At 40.4% G+C, this 15,746-nt stretch overlaps 3 protein-coding genes across 6 annotated transcripts in view; 1 reads left to right on the forward strand and 2 right to left on the reverse strand.

Moving 5' to 3' along the window:
* The first annotated feature begins 790 nt into the window (after positions 1–790).
* On the forward strand, positions 791–3,607 carry aadacl4 (arylacetamide deacetylase-like 4). Its single transcript, XM_086148856.1, has 2 exons — positions 791–1,160; positions 1,299–3,607. The coding sequence occupies exon 2, from the start codon at positions 1,357–1,359 to the stop codon at positions 2,080–2,082; it is 726 nt and encodes a 241-aa protein (XP_086004982.1). The 5' UTR covers positions 791–1,160; positions 1,299–1,356; the 3' UTR covers positions 2,083–3,607.
* A 2,756-nt stretch (positions 3,608–6,363) lies between these two features.
* Positions 6,364–9,243, reverse strand: klhdc7a (kelch domain containing 7A). Of its 2 annotated transcripts, XM_086148858.1 has the most exons (2): positions 7,023–9,243; positions 6,364–6,921 (listed from the first exon to the last, which is right to left on the reverse strand). In XM_086148858.1, exons 1-2 carry the CDS (start codon positions 9,119–9,121, stop codon positions 6,918–6,920), a joined length of 2,103 nt encoding a protein of 700 aa, XP_086004984.1. In that variant the 5' UTR covers positions 9,122–9,243; the 3' UTR covers positions 6,364–6,917. The 2 variants fall into 2 exon arrangements, with proteins under 2 accessions (XP_086004984.1, XP_086004983.1); XM_086148857.1 differs by having other exon boundaries at positions 6,364–9,243.
* A 255-nt stretch (positions 9,244–9,498) lies between these two features.
* The window catches only part of igsf21a (immunoglobin superfamily, member 21a), a 230,116-nt gene continuing 223,868 nt past the window's right edge, over positions 9,499–15,746 (reverse strand). For all 3 annotated transcript variants that reach the window (XM_086149993.1, XM_086149991.1, XM_086149992.1), the window contains one exon: positions 9,499–15,125. In XM_086149993.1, coding sequence (XP_086006119.1) covers positions 15,049–15,125 — 77 coding nt within the window. In that variant the 3' untranslated portion in view covers positions 9,499–15,048. The remainder of the gene's footprint in view (positions 15,126–15,746) is intronic.

Below are 15,746 nucleotides of genomic sequence, written 5' to 3' on the forward strand. Positions count from 1 at the left end.
AAATCATAAACTACACTGTGATATGGAGAGAAGGAGGCGTCGCAGGGAAAGAGGTCATGTGCTACATATGTTAATTTCAATGAATGGTGAAGGGTAATGGTGCAGAGCACCGCTTGCACCATTGTGCCAGACAGTCCCAGGGATGTCACCTGGTGTGATTCACATTCTTCAATCACCTGAAGGAGATCCAGGGCCTCTTTGAAAAGTAAGACCGCTCCGCCCTTCCCTTGGTGATTTACCTCCAGCCCTGCAATTACTTTGGCAAAGCGATCATTGAAACTAACCATGACAGACAGGTACAGCTCCTAACATCCAGGGTATTCTCTTGCGCATAAATGCCTCTAATTGTAAAAGTTATAAACTGTCCTGCCATCGCTTTCAAAGCTGTCGCAAAGTTATCAATAAAAATAAACATGTACATAGTAAAATACATGTCATAATAGTTTAGGTTTTTGAAATAGATTATTCTGAGGCAGTTCCTCCCTCACTCACTCTCTTAATATGTGGCATGGAGTGTCTCCCTGGTTGGGAGATCGGGAAAGACAGCAAAATTTGCAATGTGTTTGGCAACAAATGCAGAACATCCAGCCCTGTTATATTTCTATGTGCTAAGCAGAGGAATGATTAACAAATACACCTTGCACCTCGAAAATCTATGCACTCTTAGCGAGTTTAATGTATAAGGGTGCGAGTGTTAAATGACTTGCTGAGCAATTTACACTGCAAAAACAAGTTTGCAGAGCAAATATTGAAGCACAGACTATTGTCTATCAAATTTCTGATCGGTGTAGTACTTTTTTTTTTTTTTAAATCTGATCTAAAAGAATTAATTGTGAGATTATGCACATCATTATGTCATATCCAAGTATTAACCTTCAAAGTAACTTCCAAATGAAAGCTACCTGAGCCATTAACTGGACTTGAAAGTGCAATATTTCCCTTTGAAATGAAATGGAGTAGACAATATCTAATTTGAAATCTTTAGTTTATAATTAGACAAAAGAGACAAGTGTTAAAATAAAGAGGGATAGAAATGTACTCTATGTTGTCCGGAATAACACACAATGTTAAAATAACTGATGTTTTGCTCACCCAGATTCTGTAGATGAAGTCTGCAGGCACATTGCGAAGGAATCGGACACGACTGTGGTCTCTGTTGGGTACTAAGTCTTTTTTTAGTTTTTGCCGTTCTTTGTTGCTGTTTTTTTAACACTGCATCGCATATAAACATCCCAAATCCATTTTGTCTGCTAAACAGCCAGGGAACAACCTATTGTCTCCCCTCTCAACCCTCTTAGGTACCGATTAGCTCCGGAGCACCGGTATCCTGCCCAGCTGGATGACTGTGAAACAGCAATGTGTCACTTCCTGTCTGTGGCTGAGGCAGAGTTTAGCGTGGACCCTCACAGAGTGGCAGTCGGAGGGGACGGCACTGGGGCAAACATGGCAGCAGCCCTGTGCCAAAGGCTGCTGAGGAAAGGGGATGGACATCTGCCATTCCCCTGCGCTCAGGTCCTCATCTACCCAACCCTGCAGATGGCAGATTTCAACCTGCCTTCATACCAGCAGAACCATGCTGTGCCCATATTGTTTCGTGGCCGGATGGTGTTCTATTACCTGCAGTATCTCAATGGGGACATGTCTATTTGCCAAGACCTGCTGGAAGGGAACCATGTCCCAACTGAGCTCAGGCCACAATACAAGAACTGGCTCTCCCCGTCCAACCTGCCTCCCGAGTGTCTTGCTCAGGGTTTCATTGAGGAACCAGTTTCAGAGTATGATGGGGAGGTGTATCACATCATCAAAGCTGGTTTAGAACCGGAGGTGTCACCTTTACTGGCTGATGATAGTGTTCTCCAGAAATCCCCGCCTACTTTTATACTCACCTGTGAGTATGATGTCCTGAGGGATGAGGGGATGCTTTATCGAAAACGCCTCCTGGATCTGGAAGTAGATGTGACCTGGCAACATGTGACAGATGGTTTTCATGGTATGATTAACTTTTTTAACCAGGGCTGGCTCACCTTTCCTTCTGCAGAGCAGATAGTGGAGGATGTTGCCAATTATATAAAAACACTGTAATGTCCTGTATTTTGGATATTTCCCATTCAAAAAAACAAAACAAACAAAACCCATCTCAAAAAGCTACTGCTGAGTAGTTAAAAGTGTTTGCTTGTGCATTTCTCCAAAATACATGTAGTAAAATTACAGCATGACGAAGTGCACTTAAATTTAATGAAGGCATTCATGATATATTAAATAATGATAGAAGGATTTTCACATTAAGATTTTATTTTACTTACGTTTTTTTTATTTTTTATTTTATCCCAGGGACTAATTTTAATAGGGCATGAAAAAGCGTTTTTGAATTTTAAAATTCAGTATACATTCTGTTTAAGATAATGCATCATAGTGCATTTTTTTTCCAAATGTCTTTTGTTGACATCAGTACAAACACAATGTTACTGTTCCTTTAACATACTTGAAATGTGTACAAGTCCTTTTTTATTATATTTGCGTTGTACTTTTGGACATATGGATATATCTGAAATGACGAAAAAGTTTCATTTGCCTGTTTTTTTCATATCTTCGAAACAAAAAATATCTCCTGTGTTTGCTTTTTCTTCATTAACATTTGTTGAAAAAAATTACTAGAAAAGAAGAATAAAACAATAACCCTACTTATTTCCCACGCAAATGAAAAAGCAGCCCAAGGACATGATTTTTAGAAACCCTTTTTGATTACATATACATGGCTGCTGAAGGCAAATGTCATGCCATGGCCTTAAGGGATGCATTTCTTTAACAAAGGAGTAAAAGCTCTCCCAGGATCTTTCTTGATATCCTGCTTGCCTTACCATTCAGTGTTTGCTGTATCCATGGCAACAGAGCTCCTGAATTTCCCGTCCAATTCATGTAGCATTGAAGGACAAGGTGAAAGTGGCTTCATGCTCTCTGTTAGACTGGATAACAGACTCTGTTCTAACAAGACCTCACGCTTATTTGTTGAGGTCGACACAAGGCAGGGCATGACTTAACCACCCAATACAACCGAGTGGAGAATGAAAGGGACACAGAACGATGGGAAAGGATTTTGTCTGACTGATTTTGTTCCTGACTTTCAATTTTACCTTAAAGCACAACATGTGATAGAAGGTAGGGAAGTTAATAATCAGCTGAAATGCAGAATATTGCAAAACATTCCTATTATTTTCACAGGACATTATTGAGTTTTTACAGAACAAACAGAATAACTTCACTAAAAATGTATAAACAATATCCGCAAAACATTTTTGTTTATCTATATTCAAGACCCAGAGTATAGTAACATACATGATAATCGTTTGCCATTAATCCCTCATTATCCCACGTTTTTTCTGTCTTATTATTTAAAAAAAAAGGAAAAATTCCTAGACTAATAAAAAGTGTATAAAATCTGCAAGAAATTACCTAAAATTGTCAATGAATTGGCTCACCATTTTCAAGAAACAAGATTAAATTAACGTGAATAAAGTTTAAAAATGCCCCGAATTAACCTAATTAGACTGCCAAAAACAAGACAGAAATTGTATTAAAAAAATCAAAATAAACTTTTATTGTGCTGCGATTTTGTGTTGCCCATCTGACAAGTAATTTCTCTACTTAATATCAAAATATAGATCCATATTCAAAAGGGGGGGCATTTAGCTTTACGATGACACATTCTTCGCGGGAAATAGGCAAAAGCCATTGAGCTTGAGAGTGACAGATAGTAATCTCTTATTGTTTGCCTTTTGGGGTTATAACACAGACAGTGGCACTGTCATAATGCAAATAAGATAAGTATATAAATATATAATTGGCACCTCAGCTGGAAGTCAAGTGTATTGCCAAGCGATTAGACACCTTCCACTCAGCTAAATCAGCAGTCTCTCGGTGTGAGACCTAAGCGCCACAGACTAATTGCATTGATGTTCGTTCCAACCACGGGCAGCTGCTTCGCGATCTGAAAGGAGAAATGACTCAAGAAATACTGTACAACAGCATGGATCGATAGTGAAGTGTGAGCTTTGCTGATCCTTGCAACGGCCCCATTGCTCAAACTACTTCATACCCCCCCCCAGTTCCCCCTTCCTCCCTCCACTTTGCAACGTCTGTTTATTCTGTCTGACACAGTTCACTTGGGAGCCGAAGACAGCCACCAGCACCAATCATGTGGACTATCGGCTCCGCTGGGACTTTAGACCGGACATCTTTTCGACAAGATCTGCTTTGTTGTGAGCTGAGGCCAGCCTTTAACTACTCATTCATGGCATTAACACCAATTGAATGCCTGTCACAGTCCTGCAAGTCAGGGCTTTCTTCTCCCGACTGTGGCCGTTTCTGCATAATATTGATGGCCGAGATAAAGGGCTGTGATAAAACTCATTATGAAAGCAAGTTTCCAGACAGACTCAGCAGTCATAAAGTGTGCGTAAAATCAACAGTTCAACAGACACTTAAAGGCCAGTTAGGACAAATTGCTGGTGTCACAAAGTAAGACTCTTGAAGATTATAATAAGAGAATAGGTCGTGGCCTCTCTGACATAATCCTCTAAAGGCTAACAATGTTGAGACTGCCGTCATCCACATTCTCTTAATACTTGATTATGCAGTATGAAGTTAACCAGGCATCAGGACATATCGCCATGGCAGTCTTACTGTCCAAATTCTACTCAGGCCACTGTGTTATGGGTGTAGTAAAACACGCCTCAGGGTACTGTATTTTGTTTGGATGCAACACGTCAGCAGTTGCATTCATGAGCGATGTAATGCGGATCTCCCCAGATGCTTTTTATTGTTCCAAATCAATCACCGCTGTAATTAATGGGTAAATTGCGCTCCTTTTATTGCCCCTCCAGCCAAACTTGGCCCGTCGCAGTCCACAAAATACCATTTGGAAAAGGAATAATCATACCTCCGATCAGTGTCTGCATACAAGTCTGCACCCACTTACTTTTTCCTGCCAGTGCAGCATTGCCAGGACATTGCCGTGGACTTCACACGTTCTCTACGGCCACCTCTACCTAGCCAATCATAACTGCAAAAAAAAAAAAAAGAAAGAAAGACCTGGATGTGAGGCAAAGCCTGTTTCTACAAGTTCAAGATCAAAGTTTCACTTCGGTTTTTGAAAGACGCTCTCACACTGCTCTTTCATTTAGAAACTACGTTCAAGGCGGTGCTGCTTTGTTGTTTTATCGTCATGAAAAAAGGGTAATAAAAATCAATAAAAAAAAATAATAAAATAAAATTAAAAAAGAATTACCCACTAGGAAATTAAGTGGCGTTAAAAAAACAAATGAGCTTCTCTGAGAACTAATGCAGGTCTATTATATGTTACTGCTGAGTGAAATTTTTGAGTGTGTGCAAGTGTGTGTTTGTATCAGGCGGAAGTCTATAAATTATGTCAACCCTTCCAAAGAACAATTGTATGCAGATTTTCTTCCCCTTTCCTGCACACTTGATTTTTGAATCCCAGACTGGCTTGTTAGTATTACCCTAGATATGATATATGGGGTGGGTGGGGCATCAGGAATAGAAAAAAAATGTGGAAAAAATACAGAAAACAAGTGTCAGTGGCAGAGCTGACCTGTGAATTAAGGCAAACTAGAAGCCATGGGTTATTCAAGGTAAAGTCTGAAGGGACGCGTTTGACCCCCATCCCAATACATGTTTAATTGCAGGGAATCAAAGTGTTTAATTAGGAAGAATCAAAGATGTTTATGTTTGATGGTCAACCATCTGTGTCTGACTCACCTCTCCTGCCTGCTGCCAGTCTCTGCAGCTGAAGCCCTGTTTCAATCTGCTTCTAGCCGCTGCACCTTGCTGACTGTCGAAGCCACTCAGTCAAATGACATCTCTGTGTTGTGCCGGTTTCGTCTGTTTAATCCAAAGCACGGCTCCACTTGCCATCAGTGCCACATGATGGTGCTATAGCAGCATATCTCTCTGAAACCTGTCAGTGGGTCTTTAAAGCCCTCAAGCTTAAAAGGCTATATATAGAAAGACTTGATATTAAATGAGCCAGCAATGACGGATTTAGTATTTGTATTACTCTCACACATACATCCCATTGTCAACCTAAATGCTCAAGACTTAAGAAAAAAAAAGCCCTGAAGTGTTTATACAGTCAGCCACACAAATACTGAAAGAACACATTTGATTTAATTATTCACTAAATGTGGATTAATATGCAATGAATGACAAAATCATACATTTATTTGGTATTTTTCCAAACATTTTTAAAGGAAAGAGATGCAATGAACAAAGTACAATGAACGAGCCCTGCTCTGTCAAGATGAAAAGAAAAACATTTTCCGGTCACCAAAGAGAGCAAGAGTGAGTTTTTCTGTGACAAATGCTTTTTGAAGTTTCCCTATTTATATTGTATGACACACCCATTTACACCCTGTCATATTTAAAGAGCAACTGTAGATAATTGCACTGTATCCAGGCCACGATGTAAGTTTTATTTGTGCCCCTTGAAGAGGAGGACTGTAATATGTAATAGAATGAACCCATGCATTTACAAATTATTTCACAACTGGAAGTTAAAGATCTGAAATGGCATAATTCTAACTCAAACAAAGGAGCAGGAAATGCAGGGAGCAAAGTAACGACACCGCAGTTTTGTAAATCCATGTAAATCAAAGTAAACAGCCGCGTGACCACGTCTACGGCAGTAATGGCTTTACACATACGTGCCAGGGCCAAGAAACAAAACTCTGAAGGAATAGTAGTTATGGCTTGGAGAGGTTAGCGAAAACTTACACGAAGCCATACACATCGAAGAAGAAACTTGACATGGAACTGGCCTCTGTAGGGATACTCAGTCATCACCTAATCTCATCATCAAGGGAAAACTGAATCCTCATTACACACTGGTCTGGCGAGGCGTCTTATCTGGAAGTGAGAGGACAGAGGGAAAAAGTGTGCCCTTAGCTGCAGAGAGGACACTCAAATCCTCGTCTATGAATGCAGGAGAGATCTCATCAGCCTCAAACCTCATGGTGAACTGCCGGCTGACACAGTAGATTATGTCATCCATCGTGACACACTGGAAAGCGGGGCAGCGTTGCAGTCGTTTGGTGCCGCACTCATACCACAGCCGGGCCACAGTGTGGTAACGGTAGACACTGATACCCAGCAGCGGGTTAACATCAAACCGATACAGAAATCGCCCCACGGCCACCATATCTGCGGTTCTGTCTTTGCTGCCGACGGAGCTGCTTGACCTCCAGCTGTTCGTTTTAGGGCTATAACGCAGGAGCAGATATCTTAGAGATCCCCCTGAGACAAAAAGCTCTCCATGGCACACTGTGACATGGTGTGCAACAGCAAACGTGTCATTAGGCAAAGGGGCCACAAAAGTCCATCTGTCCAATTTCGGGTCATAGCGTTCCACAGAGGAGAGGCACTCCCCCCCGATGGCATAGATGTAGCCCTCCAGTGCCGCAAGTTTGCAGCGGGGCCTGGCTTCGTTCATGGGACTGATCTCTTTCCAAATGGATGTCAAAGGATTGTAGCAAAATACTCGATTTGAGGGTATCATTTCTCTGTCTGTGCCTTGGCAGCCCACTGTTACAAATAAGTAGTTATCCATTGTGCACATGGCACAGGCTTTACTTATGACCTCCAGAGGGATTTGGCAAAGTGCGTGCCAGGCGTCTTTGCAGCTATCATAATAGTACACAGCACTGGACGTGCTCCTCTGCTCTGTCTCCGCTGGCTGCTTTACGGTGTTGCTTGCCCAGTCTTGGGGATCCACGTTCGCCACCATTACAAATCTCCTGCCTCTCATTCTCTGCTTCTTGATTTGTTCCCTCTCACCGGCCATTAGTCGCCCATAAAGGGTGTGGTCTCTGAGCACCTGGAGGTAGTTATCTGACATGAGTCCAATGGCTGCTTGGTGCAAAGAGGACTGGCCGTGTTTTTTGGCAAGGCAGAGCACCTCTAAACAGTTACCGAGATCAAGCTTACTCTTCAAGCATTCCAGGTCAGCACCACAAGGAGTTTTTGCCGGAAGGCATAAAAATTTTGCCCCAGCTACAACCTCTAAATCAGTCCCCTCCTTCACCGTAGGGTCTTTAACACACGTAGGGGGACACATCACAGGGTCGGCTGTGATGGACTGTTTGCCGCTTGCTGCCAGAGAATGAGTAATTGGAGTTGAGGCGGTCAAAGTTACTGAGGGGATGGACCTCTCAGACTGCTCCGCTGCGGACAGATAGCTCTGCTTGCGTAGGCGTGCAGGCCTTGCGGGGTGCCTCAGCAAGGAGCGATCCTCCGAAGTGCTTTGTGGAAATGCTAGGTCACACTTAATGATGGGGTCCAGAGAGGTGGGAGATTCTGTGAAGCTGCTGTTATGGCTTACGACCTCCACTGACTCTGACTCACAGTTCCTCTCACATTGACCCAACACACTGTTTATAGAGTGAGAGGAGGACTCTACAAAATAATCATATATCTTTCCACGCACAGTCTGGGCTACTTTTTCATCCAGCAACAGGTTTGCATCCTCTGCTTTGATCTCTGCCTTGGAAAGGAAGCTTGAATAAACCCCCTGTCGCTCCAAGTCCTGCCTTAACTCTCTGCCCACTCCCACGCTGTGCTCTAACTTCTGCAAAAAGCAAGGAGAGCGGCGTACTGTTTCACTGGTCTTCCCTCGCTCTGCTGGACAGGGAAGGCTCAAAGCACATCCAAATGATGCATTCCTGGTGGCAATCTCGCTCTGCTTCTGATGAGCAATTATATCTCCTTTTATGCTCTGATCAAACGAGACTGGTGCCTCTTCGCTTTCTCCAGGTTGCTGTAGATGAGCTTCTGCTGGCGACGTCTTGCTGCCATCAGACGTCAGGTCACCAGAGGTGTTAGCGATGTCCTTCTTTGGTGAGTGCTGACGTTGAAGTGATGTCTTGCAGTTTTGGCAGGTTGCATTTTGCTGTTCTTTGTAGTCTTTGACAAGTTGCTCAATATTCCTTGCATCTCTGGAGCTGTAGAACCTGTAGGCCAGCGACACCAGAACCACCACAGCAACAGAGAGACCCACCTTCAGTAACAGTGTCATGTCGAACACGACTCCGAAATGCTCTGCGCTTGGCATAGTAGCAGCGGCGGCAACAACTGGTTGACTGATCCCTCTGAATGCAGCTGTCAATTTGTCTCAGCTGATGGCAGCACACTGTCTGGTTTCATTATATAAAAGCTCCTGCGATCTGATGACTGCTCCTCTTTGCTCCAAGGATCCAATGTAAAATGATTCCTCTGCAGGTATTATTTGCATTTGCTTGTCTGGTTGGGCGGGGCAGAAGTCATGCTTCACCTGTGGCAAGTCAAATGCAGAGTCAATAAGCACACACTCACTCAGTTGTGCAATTCCCATACAATATCTTCTTTAGCTTATTTTAATCCTTTCTTTCTTTAAGGAATTCTGTTATTGGTGCAGGATCATGTCAAGTTTTATTCCAGCCACTTTTCAAACTGTTTTAATTTTTTTAATGCATGTAATATGCCATATCTGGTTACAACACACACCTCACACTGCAGGAAATGAAACCTAGTTTAAATAAGGGGTTGGGTATGATCATCATGTGACATGTATCAAATACTTAATAACCAGGATACATCTGTTTGCACAGTCACGTTACGGATCAAAGGTCCCAGTCTGTGCCCATGCAGATGCTTCAACTGTCCATCAGACCAAAAAAAACAAAAACAAAATACAAAAAACAGTCACCTGGTAGTATAAAATCTTTCCCAGCTGTGTATAACAGAGATGCACATCACTAGAATGCAGGATGAAAAGTGCCCGGAGAGAAAGCTAACGGTGTCATTCATTTCCATAATGTATACTGAGTTGCAGACATACTGTATCTCTCGGTCACATGGGAGCCCTGTCACTCAGCTGCTGTTGTGCAGTTGTTGTTTTATCTTGCCTACAACACACCTGAGAGAAGCTGTGGTCAACTATGAAGGTGCAATATTTTAACAACTACTCTGAGCAGCATTTTAGAAATTGAATCTACAGAGGATGTGTCAGGTGTTGTAGCTGGCATGGCCACACTGTTTGTCATTCGATCGCCGAGACTGCAGATGACATAGAGGAAACCAGATTCTGCAAGCATGGTTGCCTTGTGAATAATTCACAGATGGGTCATGGAAGCAGCTTCTTCTTTTCAACCTTGCTCCCAGCTGAGGAGGACCACACTGAGCGTGATGAAGAGAAAACAATTGTCAGGTGTTTCAGCTCTCAGTCCCTCGTGAGAAATAACGGAGTAATTAGGGAACCACTATTTTCTCCAGTTTGCCCATTCCCAGCCTTGATGTACCTTAAATGCTGGGTAATTACAAAAAGCTCAATTTAGATACTGTAATCTGTGAGCTTGTCAGATAACAAAAACAGAAGCTTAAATAATGAAAAGAAGAACAGAGTCCAAAAAAGAGGACATGCACTTAAGGCAACAAAATACAAGTTGTCTAAACTAGTACGTTATTGACTTGATACATGTCTATGCAGCTCTTTTCATATGAAGTCTCTTTCTCACATCAAACAAAGAACAGACAAAGGGATGGTTAAAGTGACAAGTATTAGTAACCTCATGCAACCGTGCACGCTCAGATGAGAATATTACATTGAGTTCTCTGGCCTGTTACCTTAATTCTCCTGAAACTTGAAACCCAGTGCTGCATGTGGCATTCACTTTCAAATCAGAAGCAAAATCCAGGGGAGACATACTGCGTCCACCACTAGATGTAACAACTGGTGCTAGAATAAGCCTACTGTCCACACAAAGGAAGACATATTTTTCTCCCCAGATTTCTCAATTTCAAAGACAATACTGTTTTGTGTTTTTTTAATATCTTGTCCAGGTCTTACCGATTCAATGTTACTATATGAAATTAATAATACATAATAAAAAAAGATCAGGTCTGAAGAGGTGAATTACAAAAAAATAGTTATTACAGCTAATAGAAGTAATGGATAGCCAAAAGAGGAACACACTTTTTCTCATGCAGTGCCAAGATAGTAAGCAATTTCTCAGAGAAAATTTAATGAGGCCATATATTTGAAAGAGTATCATTTATTGTCCATTTGATTGATTTAGTCCAAGTCTTCAAACAAATGTTATGAGTTTTAGAAAACTACATAGATTGGTCATTAATACCATGGACTCAGGAACATCTGTAACACACACACAAATGCACATCTGTATGCCATGATGCATATCTCCTAACCACATGACATTTAAGCTGTAGCTTCTCATGACTCGCACTTGTCACAGTCACTTATGAATTCAGAAATACTATGAACTGTTTTCCTCTCTTGGATGTGAAGGGAATGATTGAAAAGGAAAAAAAAATATATCAAAGAAGGGCCTCTTGAATCAAATTTAAAATGAGTGATAATGTAATACAGTGGTAAGACAAGAATTTATGTGCCGTGCTTTCCTTCTTAAAAAATGTTTTAAATCCAAGCACTTCATGTTAATAATATTATAATTATGTGCGTGTGTGTGTGTATGTGTGTGTGTGTGTGTGTGTGCAGCTCTCATATCCGGTATGCTGGTATGTAAATCATACTTTGGTAGGGCTAGATGATATCCCAAACTGAGGGGTCTATCACTTGTCTCCAGCTAAACTTTGAATCCTCTCCTTTTGAGTCACTCCTGAATTTAACCTTAATTTCTCAACACATGGTGTGTCTTTAAATTTGCTTATTTTATAATTTTGATGAAGTCAACAAATAAATACATAAATAATAATACAAAAAAAATATGATTACTCTGGATTAAGTTAACTTCACTGTCCAACAGTAAAATTTGCAAGGGCTAACCTTTGTGCGGGAATGAATAAAATAGATTTGTCACTCTGGCCCCGGATTTGAGATTTGATTTTATAATGCTGTTATTGCAAATGATAGGGATTTCGGTGCAGGTCAGAATTTTTATTTTAACTCATGTGAGTATATATCCAACTGAATTGAGAGTAATTTGAAGTAACTTCACTTTTTGAGGTCTATTGTGTTTGCAAAATACGATCCAACTACCATTTGTCTCTGATATTTATAATTTTAGGCTTTCATTGCAGACCACTCACTTGCGATTACACATACTTATTTATGAATGTAGACAACTATGATACCCTTGCCAACAGCCCCACATTATCAAGGTCCCCATGTTACATCCACTGTGATCCAGATCAAGAGTATGCATTTGTCTAATAAGCCAAGAGAAATGCATAAAAACATATAATATAGCTTTATACTGTCACTGTCTCCCCAACCCCCAAAAATGTGTTGCTGAATATATTTTTCAAGAGGATATTTTTATCTTCCAAAAGTAGGCAACTGACATTGACATATATCTTACAATGTGATGCAGAATAAAAAAAAACAAAAAAAAAAACAACAAACAAACCCCTAACCGTGATAGATTGTGGTGCTTTTTTTAGATATTGAGGATAATAATATACTGAAAGACATAAAACAAAAAGAACTTCTACTTAATTCTTTCTCAATTGCAGGGAAAATTGTTTTTGGAAACTTTGTGTCACTAGAGCTGAAATACTGAAACTGAGTTGAAGATTAGAGGTAATACTGTAACCTTAGGAAATGGATAACTTAGTCACAAAAGTACTCCAGTAGCCTTAAAAAATGGTTAAAGGGGATACCGTATTTTTCGCACTATGAGGCGCACTTAAAATCCTTACATCTTCTCATAAATCAGCCGCGCGCCTTATAATCCGGTGCACCTTATGTATGAATTCTTGTTGTGCTCACTGACCTCGAACCAATTTTATTTGGTACACTGCGGTCAAAAATCTGTCAAAATGTTTTAGTGTGACTTTGGTAACCGACGAATCCGCTGCGCCTGATTAATTGTCGGACCATTCCCACCTGACACAGGGACATTGTATTAAAGTCGGTCCTTGGTCGAATATGGGCTGCAATGTCAGACAACATTAGATAACTAATTATGTGGTGATGGAGTACATTGTTCCAACCTCCCACTAACTTCAGTTCTTCAGTCTGCTATCGCTGGCAATGATAAACCAATCAGAGAACAGTACGCGCTACGCTTACCTCCGCCACTTTTTGCAATATCGGTACGTACTGCGCTTCAACAGAATATTACTGTACATTTGTGTGTATGAGGACCCCCCAAAATGGCACTTGTTAAGAGACGTGCTTACGAAGCAGAATTCTTACTCAAGGCTATCAGTCACGCAATAGATCACGGGAAAAGAGCAGCCGCGAAACATTTCCACATTAATGAATCTATGGTACGGAAGTGGAGGAGACCAAACAGTTTCCAAGGGAACAAAGCGAGATAGTCACAGATAAGAGGACAAAATTGAACAGTGGATTATAGAACGAGTGAATGAGTTGAATAAAGTTCGACTAAACTGACTATTCTGTTTCGGTTTATATACAGTATGTTTTATCATGTGCCTTTTGTGTGAAAATAGACCCGTTCATTGATATTACGCCTTATAATGCGGTGCGCCTTATGGTCCGCAAAATACGGTATAAGAAACTCAATTGTTTGGGAGCTGATTAGAATCAGAAATATTAAAAGAAGCGCATCAGTGACTAATGATGCTCAAGAACATTGTGTACACAGTGTTATAAGTAAATCCAAGGCTTTTGAGTTTTATCATCTCTCCATTTTAATACATGTGAAATGAAACAAATGCAACAACCCTGTTTACACACGCTGCCTGCCGTGAGCACCTCCCTGGAATGGCGGCTAAAATGATCCTACTAATACTGTAAATGTTTGGGTAAGAGTTACGTATTGTACACAATGTAGGTCACTTAAGATAGTATGTCACAAGTAGATATCTGGATTACAGGCCAGTGACAATGAGTTGCAGTGCTGTCATTTGCAACACACCAAAGGGAGAAAAAAAAAATTCACAGGTCACATGCACCACAACCCCAAAACAGCAGACATATGTCATGTAATTATTTTCACTCTGTCATTATAGACCTGCGTCACAGATATAAAAAGACCAAATGAAAAACAGAAAGGCTAGTAATGGTTTGTCCTTTCAGCCACGGATTGTCTCTGAAAACAGTGTTGAAGTACAAACAAATATGGAGTGTAAACTCTAAGTGACCATCCCTCACCATAAACTCATAAAACCTCTGTAATTATCTGCAATATTTACACTGATGTACACAAAATACACTCAAAAAGGAGATTTTTTTTCTAGTTTCTAATTGCATTTAAATCTTGTACATTCCAAGCCATCAAAAAGAAATAAAAAAAAATAAAAGAAAAAATAAAGCGAACAAAACATTTATATTAAAAAAAATAATAATAATGAAGAAAAGATTGTTCTCTAGAAGCATCAGTGTTTTTTTTTCCCCGTGGTTTTATCAGCTTGTTGCTAATTGGGTGTGATTGATAGGTGTGATTGGTACAGTAGAACAACATGAGCAAGTTCCACTTTGCACATATCAGTCATAACAGTGATGTTTCCACTAGTCCAAACACAAAAATCAAAATTCTTTTCACTTTTTTCCCTGTTTCAAATCAACTAATTTTATTTATCAACAGCCAGACATGGGGCAAGAAACCAAAAAAACAAAAAAGAAAAAAGGGAAAAAGATGTGACTGGGCAGGGCTATATAGGAGGTGGTTATTGTTTCGTTCATCAAATTGTTCATTTGATATCATTATCGTGGTTCTTATTTTGTTACAAAAACAGTGGATCACCATCCCATAATGATGTAATTTCCTGCTTGACTGAAATGATTGAGGGTCTGATGATGACTGGATAAGACTTGCAGGATAGCAGAAAGTGTATGTGTCTGTGCTCGCACACGCGTGTATGTGTGTGTATGTCAGTGCATTTGTGAATGTCGCATAAGACGGGCAAGTATATGTGTGTTAATTGTGTGTAATTGTCTGCCTGTGTGTGTATGTGTTTATTTGTTTGTGTGTGTGTGTGTGTGTGTGTGTGTGTGTGTGTGTGTGTGTGTGTGTGTCTATATGCGTGTGTAGGAATGTCTTGGATGAGTTTTCACGTCAGTTCCACTGTCACTGTGAGGATAAGTGCCATCCATGTAAGTCCAAGAACATCCTTGTGGGAGGCCCCATCTGCAAAAACCAAGGACACGCAATATCATCACCAAGCTCATAGACAGTTCAATTATGAAAAACACAGAAATATCATGAATAGCAATCTAATTTTTATGCTGCTGTGTCAAGATAAACAGTAATTTGTTTCTATGTTTCTTAAAAGAGCTTTGTGATTAAATTCTTGAATGAAATGGCCAGGAATCTGACATCTCATAGTCGTGGATCTGAAGTGCAGTTAGGGAAAAGAGCATTTTTATATCTTCCCTCAAGTAATCAGGTAGTGCAGTTTATCGAGACACAGAAGGCCATTGAGCTGAAATGCGAGTACATGTTTATGTCTTTCATAAAACTTTATAGGTTAGTTAAGATAAAAATCTACAAAGGTGCATCATGGCTGTTGTGAGAAGATAAAAAAACAAAAAACAAACTGAAAACCCATTGTGATGTAGTTTCAAATGAAGGAAAAGGAAGAAATCCTCCACGCTTTTGTCTTAGATTTGCAACAGCAAGGCCGTGTATTTTTCCAAGATTAGAAATTCATTGAGTTGCACAATATAAGCAACACATTTCCAATTTCAAAGTTGCAAATCCACAAAACAAAATTAAAAGCATATTTATGAATATAAAGGTGGTCAATTT

The sequence above is a fragment of the Fistularia commersonii genome, chromosome 7, assembly GCF_037954325.1.
Source record: "Fistularia commersonii isolate RoL2024-O1a breed Wild chromosome 7, RoL_Fcom_v1.0, whole genome shotgun sequence".
Lineage (NCBI taxonomy): Eukaryota > Metazoa > Chordata > Actinopteri > Syngnathiformes > Fistulariidae > Fistularia > Fistularia commersonii.